This window comes from Salmo salar, chromosome 13, assembly GCF_965601325.2.
Source record: "Salmo salar chromosome 13, fSalSal1, whole genome shotgun sequence".
In the NCBI taxonomy this organism is placed as follows: domain Eukaryota; kingdom Metazoa; phylum Chordata; class Actinopteri; order Salmoniformes; family Salmonidae; genus Salmo; species Salmo salar.
Window position 1 is genome coordinate 37,669,032 of NC_138303.1, and position 12,719 is coordinate 37,681,750.

At 43.9% G+C, this 12,719-nt stretch overlaps 1 protein-coding gene across 3 annotated transcripts in view; it reads right to left on the reverse strand.

Annotated features, from left to right (window-relative positions):
• LOC106567312 (IQ motif and SEC7 domain-containing protein 2) overlaps positions 1-11,923 on the reverse strand; it is a 54,380-nt gene extending 42,457 nt beyond the window's left edge. Inside the window, exon 1 of one of the 3 annotated variants that reach the window (XM_045693205.2) lies at positions 9,923-11,923. In XM_045693205.2, coding sequence (XP_045549161.2) covers positions 9,923-10,404 — 482 coding nt within the window. In that variant the 5' untranslated portion in view covers positions 10,405-11,923. The remainder of the gene's footprint in view (positions 1-9,922) is intronic. The other 2 variants (XM_082960041.1, XM_082960044.1) reach the window with 2 other exon arrangements.
• Positions 11,924-12,719: the final 796 nt, after the last annotated feature.

The window sequence follows — 12,719 nt, forward strand, 5'->3', positions numbered from 1 at the left end:
TCACTATCTACAGATGGGAGTGTGTGTGTGGGAGCCTACTGCGTCATAACCCCCCCCCCCCGTCTACAGATGAGAATGTGTGTGTGGGGGAGCCGCCCCCCCCCTGCCCGTGTGCGCTGCCTCTAGCCTAAAGTTAAGTGTTTTTCGAAACCCCCTCCCCCTATTCTGGGCTCCGAGTCTCCCGCTGCTTGGCAACAGCGCGGACTGCCTGTGTGGGCGTTTGGTGCTGAGTGCCAGGCGATAGAGGCGCTCATTTACCGGAGAAGAAGAGGGGCATGATTACAATTACCTCCATCTATGTAGCAGCAGCACCTGCTATCTATTGGAGCTCTCTAGTAGAGTAAACAATACCACTGTGTGTACTACCCTAAAATGAGGGTTTTAATACTATGCTGGGTGGGTGGGTTTAACTATCAGATGTGTTTTCTGGTGCTTGTTTGGAGAGACACAATTAGGTTTCATTAAGAGTAGAAGAGGTGGGAAGCCAGATTTACTCAAGAGACTGACATTATGTCAGGCTGTCACAGGATCAGTTAGTCAGTGTGAAAATTATAATGATCCCTCATATCATTTGACCAAAGAAAAAGTGGCCCAACTTTACCAATTGAGGAGACCTGTAGCTTACCCTCCAATGAAAAATGACTATTTCTCCCTCTCTCTCTCTCTCTCTCTCAGCAGCTCTCTTCCTCTCTCTCTCCCAGCAGCTCTCTTCAGCAGCTCTCTTCCATCTCTCTCTCTTCTCTCCATACTATCGCCTGTCTTTCACTCCTCTCCTGGTCTCACTCCTACCCTCTCCTCTCTTCGCTTCTCTCCCTCTCTCTATTCTCTCTCTCGCCCACAGAGTTCTTTACAGAGGAGCTCACAGCGTTCCCACGGTAACCAGTCTTCTGCTCCACAGCGCTGCGTGCACATGTGTTCCACCGCGTCACGTCGTCAAATTACCACTTGTCTACATCTGAATGCCAAAGACACTGAATCAAGTAATAGTTAAGCAATCCACAATGGCCAGTGGCCAAAGGAGGGCTGACATGTCAACTACAGCGAACTGGCTCAGTCCAATCACAGCCATAGATAGATATATGGACAGATCAGTATAGTAATAATGCAGATATAATGTCCTCAGTCAGTCAATGCTAAACCTTCCTACAGCACTCAGAATAACATTTCCAAATGACAATTCCTATAGTTTCTCTGCTGTACAGTACCATTCCCCTAAATGTTAACCCCTACATCTGGGACACAAGGAACACCCTCTAGAGAATTGTTGCCCAAATGTAGTTATTGGAGGAGATTGTGTAAAGGGCTGCTCTGTGTGTGTGTGTGTGGTGTGTGTGGTGTGTGTGTGGTGTATGTATTTTGAATTTTCCTTCTTACAGTTGACCCAGTACTGGAGCTCATATGATAAAGCAGTCTACTGTGCAACATTGAAAACAAACTCCTAGCTTACACTCAAATAAAATAGATGCTAAACTGAATCCACATTCTAGGGGTCAAGAGTGCATCTTTTATAATAGTTAACCTACTCATGTGTCAACAAAAGAATGTGTCATAGGTCATCATTGTAATTTCCTGCCTCTGTGCTGATTACCACAGTGCAACTCTAAATGACTATGTCACCACTCTGAACTGTTGTTCTGTACACAACCACTAATTTACAGGAGCAAATGACTAATCGTGATCGTTCTAGCTCCAAGCTGCTGTGACATCAGCGGAGGAGGTGGGGGTGTTCAGACCCAGCGTCAACCCACCCACCCCTGTGTGAATATGTGAAGTGAGGGGGTCTGGGAGAGGCAGGGTAGAGGATGGAAGCACAACATCGTAACTGCCTTAGGGAACGCTTTACAGTTTCCACAGCAACCATGTTTTACACAATATTTTATAAACCTAAGATAAGGACAGTGCACTCCACTTTAACATCAATCAATATCAATATCCAACAATCTGTCTTCACACTTCAGAAGGTCACACAAAGGTTTTTGAAGCATTGCAGCAGAACTTTATGTCCAAGCCTACTAGAGCTACAACTGAATACCAAACAGAGTGGACCGACAAAACCCCTAAATGTTTCTATAGAATTGAATATAAAGAAACAACCTAAAGAAACACACTGTCTGTCTCTCTACAGGGAGTAGAGGTGTGTAGGGTTGAGACCTTGGCTTCGATTGCTGTGCAGTGACATGAAATCCCTGGGAGTTCCACTGAGTGGTGAATACAGTACGAGCACGTGCAGAGAGAGCCAAGGTCATTGGTCGAGCCACTCGGGAGACAGTGACGGGGGCTCAGGTCCAATTGGACATGGTCATCATGGCCATGACACTACCTGACCTCATAAAGACCGACATCACAGGAGATAACACTCCCATGGTCGAGGAATAGGCTGCAGTCTCAGATTACAGTCCCCTCATTGTGGAGAAATGCACAATATAATATCAAACAATATGATACATTGCATCATCACAATTCTTAGATAGAATATGCCTTTTCTCTCAAGAAAGTATTAAAGGAAAGTGTTTCTGTGACTGTAGGGTAGAACGTGAGAGTAGACTACACAACCAGAAAAGCTTCCATGTAGGGGATGTAGTGGGAGGAGATTGACTACTTGTTGAAGAGGATGCTGCTGCCTTCAGGGCATCTTTACTAGAGAGGGTCCAGAGAGATCTTATTATCGTATATAGCATACTGCTCTTTATTGGTATTGGTCAAGCAGGTTGAGCTAAATCCTATTCCCAGATCTGCCTGAGGCAACGTTCTTTTCAGCAGTAACTTACCAGCAGTACTTCCATGTTAAAGAGGCTTGAGGGGGCTTCTGTCAGATAACCAAATGAACGATGTGATCATTGATGATTATTGTCAACATCTATCATTCCTTCAGTCAAAAAAGGAGAAAGGGTGAACCAGATGGTGATGGAGGAGAAAAGAGGTAGTGAGTGATGGGAGGGAGGGAGGGAGGGAGGGGAGGGAGGATTGAAAAGTAATTTTTGCAGCTCCTCTGAGTCATATCTGCAGCAGAGAGAAACAGAAACAGTGAGGGGGAGAGAGAGAGTGAGAGAGAGAGAGAGAGAGAGAGAGAGAGAGAGAGAGAGAGAGAGAGGAAGTGGTGGGGGAGTGAAAAATATGGAGTGTAGAAAAAGAAAGAGAGAGAGAGAGAGAGAAGGATGGAGTGGAAAGGAAGAGAAAGAGAGAGTGAGTGTGTGAGAGATTCAACAGAATTAGCTTCCTCTGCAACAAAAGCCCATACCATCCCCTGCATTTCAAAACAGAATAAATGTCAGCCTACAAAGCAGAGGAAATATATACATGTAGTGCCCTGAAGAGAGGCAGAGAGGGGAGGGAGGAGAGGAAGAGGCAGAGGGGGGAGGGAGGAGAGAGAGTAAAAAACAGCCACCACCTGCACAATGCTGATTTGAGGTTCTAAACCTCATGAGAAAATGAGGAAGAGGGGAAGCTCCAACTATTTCCTTTCTTCTGTATTATATAACACAGAAGCAATACTCAGAAACTCAATAGGGAAATGTTATGAGAAAGCAATTTTCACCTAGATCAAAGTTACTGCACATGCTACAGGGGTGCAGTCTTTCACCATGGGGAGAACTGTCATATCCTCCCATTAAAAGACACCATGATAGCCATAAGATACCAGGAGTGTTGACTGTCTGATAATGGACACCCCATGAGATCATGCACACACACACCCACACCCAAATAACTATCACCCCTGGGCCAGGAGTAATTATACTAAGGTCACACTAATTAATCTTCCACACTCCCTCTGTGTGGGTCTCCCTCTCTATTTCACACAGTCAGACACTCCCAAACATTTGCACAAGCATGCAAAAATGCACACACACTTACATAACAGAATACAAACAAACTCTCTGCATCCCAAATTATACTCTATTCACAAGTGCACAAATTTTGACCACAGACCATGGGAAAGTAGTGCACTATGTAGGGAATAGGGCGCCATTTGGGACGCATCCACTTCCATGGACTAAGACTGTGGTGATGACCTCAACTCTGCTGACCCCACTGGAGAGATGAAGGGATTGACGTCACGTCAGATTCAATAACCCAAAGGGAAGATGTTTTGTGTTGGGGATGGGGGGATGGGGGGGATGGCATACAGTTGGCATACCGCTGAGAAGACACGTTTTTACTTTCCTCACATGGGGATTATTTATTTTTTGTATGGTCCTTTTATAAACACATTTCATGCAATTCTACGTCTTTTACATGATAGAAGACATCAGAAGAATATCTTTTAATACCACACAAATGGCCAAATGCAGAGTACTACTGTGCAACTCGCTATTCAGGAAGGATGCCATTTTTTTACTTATTTATTCCTTTTTTGTATTTATAATACTTTGTTTCATCATTATTATTATTGTATATCATTGTTATTATTGTAGGCCTATTTATTCATCTAAGGTAATTCTTTAAATATGCAAAACTGTAACGAGTGTGCTGAGAGTCGGGAAGCAAGTTCAGGGAGTGAGTGTTTTAATAAATAAAATGAACACGAAACACAAACAACGCACCAACATGAAAACAGAGTCAATAACACCTGAGGAATGAACCAAGGGGAGTGACAGATACAGGGAAGATAATCAAGGAGGTGATGGAGTCCAGGTGAGTGTCATGAGGCGCAGGGGCGCGAGACGATGGTGACAGGTATGCGGGATAATCAGCAGCCTGATGACCTCGAGGCCAGAGAGGGAGTATACATGACAAAAACGTGTTTTGTTTAATTCTGTTCAGACTTTTTGGTTGGCTAAATTAAGTTCGATCTGTCTTTTTAATTGTGTGCTCTGTATTTAGTTTAAGATAGGTTATAAGTAGGCCGTTTGTAAAATAAATATAATTAGCCTATTGCTGTAACTTGTTTATTAGGGTGGCAGGTAGCCTAGCGGTTAGAGTGTGGGAACAGTAACTGAAAGGTCGCTGGTTCGATAAGACCGAGCTGACAAGGTAAACATCTGTTGATGTGCCCTTGAGCAAGGCACTTTACCCTAATTTGCTCCAGGTGTGCCATACCACTATGGCTGACCCTGTAAAACAACACATTTCACTGCACCTATCTGGTGTGTGACAATAAAACATATTTTTTTATTTTGGGGGGAGGGGTACTGTAGGCACTAGCCTTTCTTGGTAATTGCTGTTATATAGCCTGTTAAAACTTTTGTTAAGACTTAAACCAGTTCGCAAATGTTTTGTTTTATTATATTGAGACATTTTCTATGGCCAAATTAAGTTCAAACTGTAATGTTATGTTTGCCGCGATATAATATCCTGCTCGTATTTCCCCTATAAACAATGGCTTGACTTACTTTTGATACTCCCCTAATAAAGTTTAGAAACTTTTGTGAAGTTTTGGTGTGGTGTGGCTATTAGCCTATTATACTGCAGGCCTATGATATGAAGGCAATGCGCACCGGCACTCCACCTGACTCCAGACAGTTGAACTTGAGGTGAGGAAGAATGCTTAAGGCCTACCAGAGTTACTCCTAGAATCTAACAATATAATGATTATCTTTATAAAAAATATTCTGATTGAAAAGTGTAAAATTTGTCTTCTTCTGTACGCCTGTATCTGTATAGCAGACGCAGTAGCCTATCTGACAAGGTTAAAGAAATGCATGCTGGTGTCGTAGCATACCGCCAGCATTTCTCTGTCTCTCTCTCTGGGGTTAGGCATACGCTTCTCTTCCTTTACATTTCTTTTTTTAATATTAATATCATACAGTGGACACCTAAGCCTATAAGTCTATGCATGCAATGCCCTGATGCATTTAGTGCTCAAATCTCTGACAGCTGAACCGTGAGGTGGACATTTATTGTTTTAGGAAAGTAAAAAACAATACAAAAAAAGGCAAACAAGTTTTGCATATTGTCAGGGATCCCTCCGGAACTGTCAAATTACGCACACCTGGTTCCTATTTCCCACTGATTGATTTGTATAAATGTGCTCTTTGGTTCTCCACTGGGCTGTCGATTATTGTTACAATGTCCATTGGTTGTGTGAGTACCTGTGCTGTGTTTTCGGGTCTCACCCCGTGTATGTATTCGAGGTACTCCTCACTCTTTTGTTTGGGTTTAACCCTGTATTTTGTATACGTGTTTGTTTGGTCTTCGTCCCTGTGCCTTCACATGGCACGCTTTAATTTGGGTAAATAAAAAACCCTATTACGCATTCCTGCGCCTGTCTCCTGACCCTTTATACCAACGTGACACAATAATCGACCATTAAGGGAGACAGCGGGAATGGCCCATCCGATGACGCTGCGACTGGTCTATCCTGTGCCGCCTGAACTTCAGGAGCTACAACTGGCCCGTCCAACGCCGCCACAACTGGTCCGTCCGAGGCCACTGCTACTGGTCCGTCCGATGACAACGCAACTTCGGCAGCTGCATCGGGTCCTGATCAACCCGCACTGCGTTCCTGTGATCGTCCTCAAGGCCGGCGTTGTTGCGCTGCTAGTGCAGTGTGTCAGAGGGGGGTACTGTCACGGATCCCTCCGGAACTGTCAAATTACGCACACCTGGTTCCTATTTCCCACTGATTGATTTGTATAAATGTGCTCTTTGGTTCTCCATTGAGCTGTCGATTATTGTTACAATGTCCAATTGTCATGTGAGTACCTGTGCTGTGTTTTCGGGTCTCACCCCGTGTATGTATTCGAGGTACTCCTCGCTCTTTTGTTTGGGTTTGACCCTGTGTTTTGTATACCACCTTCTCGTGTTTGTTTGGTCTTCGTCCCTGTACCTTCACATGGCACGCTTTAATTTGGGTCAATAAAAAAAACCATTACGCATTCCTGTGCCTGTCTCCCGACTCTTTATACCAACGTGACACATATGATACACATCCAAACACAATGAACAGTGTTTTTGTAATTTGTTATAGTCTGTTTGTAAGGACATGTAAATGTAGCTCATTTAGCCTATATCCCTCGTTTATTGACGACCCTGGCTGCGTGGGTGGACACCCCAATGGGTTACGCACCCAGTGCCTTATGGATGGCCAGTAAATTTCTCAAATGTCCGATAAACTAAAAAATCTTCCCAGTCACTTGTCAGGCGCCACATTTTCAGTCAAAGATTAACAATCAAAGTGCTAACGTTTGAGGTTCCAAAATCCTTCTATGGATTATATCTATGGCCACACTATGTTGGAGTGCGTGTTTCCCAAATTGCTGCATCCCCGACTGTAAGTGCTTGTGATAAAACTTACTCCACAAATGTTATTGGAGAAGCTATCCTCTGTGGCTAAATGATGCTCTCTGGTGTAGTATTTAGAATTATTTTATTTATGTCTCTTCAGACAGGACAAATATCATTTTGGGGGAAATTGTTTTGTATAGCCTAATTTTTGCTAAATGATTTCAATGTATCCCCCAGAACCCTTACTTCCCGTGGCTATGCCCGAAGGCCTGCAACTCACACTGTTCATCTTCCCATTAGTGGATGCAGAGGGAATGGAATATGGGACAGCTGTTTGGGCTACACCGCTGTGCTGCTGGAAGAAGAGATGGGCTAGTTTGTGTTGTTGTTACTGTGGTTCAGAAGCAGAAGGGACATAGTTTATCATCCTTTAAATCAGGCCATTCTACTGAACATCACAGCCCTAGAAATCAGAGCACGAGGACCGGACAGTCACAGGGGCAATGTTGAGATAGTACATTTTCTTCCAACAGACAAACTAAGTGCCCACAAAAACCTAGTCTCTAAACCTAGCCCCTTTGTCCTGCCCTCCCTCCTCCTCCATCTCTCTAGCTCGCTACCTCTATCTTCCTCCATCTCTCTTTACCTCCCTGATAACAGATGGTGAACCAGTGTGTGTGTTCCACTGTTTCCCTTTTAGAGTGAAACATGCTGAGTCGGGGTCGCTCTCTCTCTCTTTCCCATCCTCTCTTCTCTATCTCCCTCCCTTCATCTCTATATCCCTCCTCCCTCTGTCTCTCTCTCTCTCTTTGATCTGAACCATATTTAGATGGCTGAGGGTGACCTAAACATGGATGTTGTAAATATTGTGTATATTAGTGGGTTGTTGATGACAGATGACAGGCCTCACCAGTGGCCTGAGAATGAGCTGAATGGTGTGAGTTGGGTAAGGGTTTGAGGACAAGGTCAGGGCAGAGAAGAAACCAACACATGATAACCTAAAATAAATCACTACTCCATATTACTGTAAATGTGGCACTTGAAGAGCAGTAGCAATTCCTTTAACAACCAAGCTAAGTATACTACATGTATTGAATGTGGTACTTAAATTGAAGAACAACAGCTATTAGCTTAAAACCTAAAGTAGAGAGCTAATGTGTCACAAGCACTACCATTAACAGGGGTTGAATCTGCAAACTGTCCCACATTTGCAATTCATCAGTGTGTTTAACACCCACATAAATAACTAATATGTGTTTCTATCAATAGGGGATTTTGTCTAGTCAAGAGTCTGAATCAATCTGATGAGAGACTGAGAACCAATTAATGAGAACAAATAAATGAAGATGTAGTCAAAAGGAGGGAATTAAGTCGTAGTCCACCAAAATGAGAAATAATATGATAGGATTAATATGATTTGGTGATGTTATTATGCCTTCATAACACATACTGTAAAAAAAAAAAAATTGCAACAAATGGTCATATATTAGTATACAATAGTATTTTTACAGGGATCTGCCTCCACACAAACAGCTTAGATAATACGCCTAGTACCTGAACATATTAGACCAAATATTATTATCTGTGTGTGGAAGTAAAACTGAAAAGAGGATTATATTGTTTGCCACAGAAGTGTGTTCCAGACCTTCACTTTAGCTTGACCTCTAGCTAGACATTCATGGCCAATAAGACCTGACCTCTCACTCAGAAACGAACCTAAAGGAAAGTGCATTTCTGAGCAGACGTGGGCGTCAAGCTATATTTTTATGATTTTGAAGGACAAAGGCACGGAGCAGAGCATAATCATTTCATATGGTTTCTCCACACACACACACACACACACACACACACACACACACACACACACACACACACACACACACACACACACACACACACACACACACACACACACACACACACACACACACACACACACACACACACTGTCTTCCTCTGCACATTACACATCCCACTCCTACACATAAAGCATCAAAGAATCACTCCTTCACACAGATCTCACAACCCCGCTAACAAAATCAGCACACTCATAAAATGGAACTCCCACAGAAAGAGGAACACACACAAACACGCAAGTCACTGCGTTGAACAGAACACACAATGCAGTGACTATACTCTGCTCTCGCTGAACTAAAACTTAGAAGGTATTACAGTAACGGTCAGCCTGTGTAAAATCAAACCCTAACCCCCTAAGTACACACAGGACCCATAAAGCAAAGCTCCAAGCATCTTCATCAATATCTAATCATCCTGTAGTCCTCGGTATGTCACACACTCACGCCTTGAACACAACTACACCTATTTGAGACAGTGTGGTTACAGTGAGCACATCACTTCCCTTCAAACTAATGTGATCTGGATGCAAATATCCCTTCACTTTTACTCAGTGGTGATGTCACTCCCTGAGGTAGACAGAGGAGTTATATAACTGTAGCAGAGCTGTTTGTTTGTCTGATCACAATTAAATGAACAGTATGCCAACTCCTTTTAAGCCAGATTAAATCAAATCCGCCACAGGGGACACATTGGGCATGAATAATTTGGGCATGTTGGGAACATCCAGCTGATGCTGAGAGACTACCATCAAGGAACAGTGACAATTAGTGACAACGTTTTACTCAGTCAGGGAATAAAATCATAACACCATATCCATCAAGCAACCCATGCTTCAGTGGGTTGTGGAAAGAATGCACTGGGGGGAAACATGGGAATTATACAAAAGAGAAACAGAACTCACTTTCTGCGGATGGTGGAGCTGTTGGTGTCAGAGCTGTCTGTGTGGTCCAATCTGTCCCGCTGCTCCCTCTCAGCTGGGTTCGAGCCACAGGACATGCCCCGGGTCAGCCTGGTGTGGGCACGTCTCTCCCGGCTCGGCCCTGCAGGGGGCACCACCACAGCAGGGGGTGGGGCGGTGATGGGGCTGGGGGTGCTGCCACTACCTCCACTACTGCTGCCAGGGTGGATGGGCAGGGAGAGGGGCTGCTCTGCTCTGTGGTTGGTGTTGCTATGGTTCTGTTCGGGGAGCTCCGGGGCTCGTGGAGGAGTGGGTTTCTCCAGCCTCAGGTCCTGGTTCTCCTGGCTGACTCGGTCCAGCTGGCCTTCCAGCTCCTCGATGCGCCGCCGCTGGGTCTCCATGAGCTTGGCCTGGCTCTCGATGATGTTGTTGAGCTCCAGGAGGTACTCCACGGCCCGGTTGGGGCTCTCTGGACTGGTCTCCATGATGGGAGGCCTTGCTACAAGGAGGCTCCAGGGTACCACCACCTCCGCCGTTACGACCCTGGAGCTCCAGATCCCACCCCCCCACCAGCCCTGATGAGTGGGGGGGGGAGAGGGGAGGGAGGACGGACAGGGGGGCTGGAGGAAAATTAACTTGTGGATTGTTTTTTTCCCTTTCTACTTTACGCAAAAAGCCTTTCAGAGATTCAGAGACGGCAAGGGACACAACGGTGTGTCGACAGTTTCTCGAATGATTACATATCACAGTATCTCACAGCAAGATGGAGTTGGTTGCAATTGTTCTACGTCCACAAAAGATGGCTTCACAAAGAAAAGAGTGCAAAGGTGAAAAACAAGTAAGGGGTACAACTGAGTGTGGTTAGCTGAAGGCTTAGTGTCTTTAAATTCAGCATCATGAAGGATGACGGAAGATAGAAATCCAGGACCTTGGGCATCAGGTGTCATTCCAAATGATCAACCAAAATCAAACAATAAAAAAGAGAGATGGATCAAGGCAGAGAAAAAAGAGACAGAGAGGTATAGTTGAAATCTGAAACAATAAATGCACATTAGCCATCTTGGTAATTCAATATTCCTCTCTCCTATGGAGAGGCAGACAGAGGGGGTTACTGTGTAATACAAGATCAGTGAAATAACAATAATACACACCAGTGACTCTTGTCATAGACCCCAGTGTTCTCCTTGTCAACTTCAGTCAAGATGTGTTATCGTTTCAACAGCCAATTTGTCTGAAAACAGGTTGATTCTCTCCAAAATGATCAATGATCACAAAAAGTTTTCTGTCTTCCCAGATGAAAAGGGGAGGGGGAAAGGGGTCAGGGAAATTGGCTTGTTATGTTCTCCCACTAATAAGCAGTTTTGTCAAAGATTATATAATAGAAAACATTCCATGTTCCCTCCCACAGACTATCCCTGCAGTCCCTACCTCATCCTCTTCACCCCATAACTAGATGTGTCTTTGGAAAAGACAAAATTAAGACGTTAGAAGACTGATTCATGTCATAGCTAGAGCTCCAAGTATTCACCCCTGCCCTGTACAGACCACATCCAAAAGCCAGAGGATGGTTTAGGCTATAGATTTTGCCCGAGTGTCCCTCGTAGATCACCGCAACGTGTAGCTTCACCTCACGCGTCCATGACGAAGAGTTGCCTACTCGAACTCGAGTCTTTAAAAAATCTTTAGACAGTTAAATTTCTTTCCGAAATTTGTTAGCTGAAAAATGATATAACTGTAAAATACTCCACATGTCTTCAATACACATACTTGATCTGTATAAGGAGTTTTCACTTGCCTGTGTCCTGTTCCCGACGTTTCAGGGAAAACCAATAAAACAGTCCGCTGCGCACTTTCTAAAATCCCATGTGATTAAAATAAATAAAGTGCATTTATCAAACGATTGTCAATGTTTTACCCATCTGTAATCCACTATGGTAAGAGTCGCAGTAACGTCACACCAGTGGTGGTACAGATATACGAAGAGATGGACTCCTGGCAAATCTGTGAACTGTAGGCTATGAGCGCGCGTGGGGCTCAGGAGCGCTCTTGTGCGGACGCGCAACGTATGATGCACATTATAGGCGATTGACAAATGTAGGCTACCTTAAAATGTATATTTTTCTAAAACGTTTTGATTGAAATATGGTGTGCAATGATCAATTTAACGAAATCGTTATGTGCATATGATATGCATTTATCAATGGCTTTAATTCTAACTGTTGAACTGTTTTTCTTATTGGTTTTGAGGCATTATGGCTATATAGATTACTGGTTAGATGTAAGTCTTATTCTTTGTAAACATTCCCCAAAATCTCCACAGTGAAGGGAAGTTAAAGTAATTTCCTAAAGCCGATTCATTTCGCACTTGACTCAGTTGGAGAAAATCCAGAGGGCGCTGGCTTTCTGCGCTATCAATAACTTTAATTGCAAACCGCTATGCTGAGGAGAACCTAGTCATTACCAGCATAGGCCTACAGTAATATGTCACTATTGGTAATAGGCTATTGCCTCCTCTCATGGCTCCCTATGTGCATTTTCGTCAGAGTAAGCCTAATGACACTTCACTACTTCAATGAAGCGTCAGACTATAGCCAAAATAGTCCACTAAAGGGCCTCTGTGCCACAATATTTTTAGTAATACAGGATTAAATAACTGTCATTTTCCAGTACAAAGTTTGTAAAGGTCTTTGTGTAATTGCTCATGTCACAATAACTGTGTGTGTATGTGTATGTGGGAGAAAGACAGATGGAGAGAGAGAGAGTGCATGCATGTGGGTGTGCATGTGTTAAAGGTGAGGCA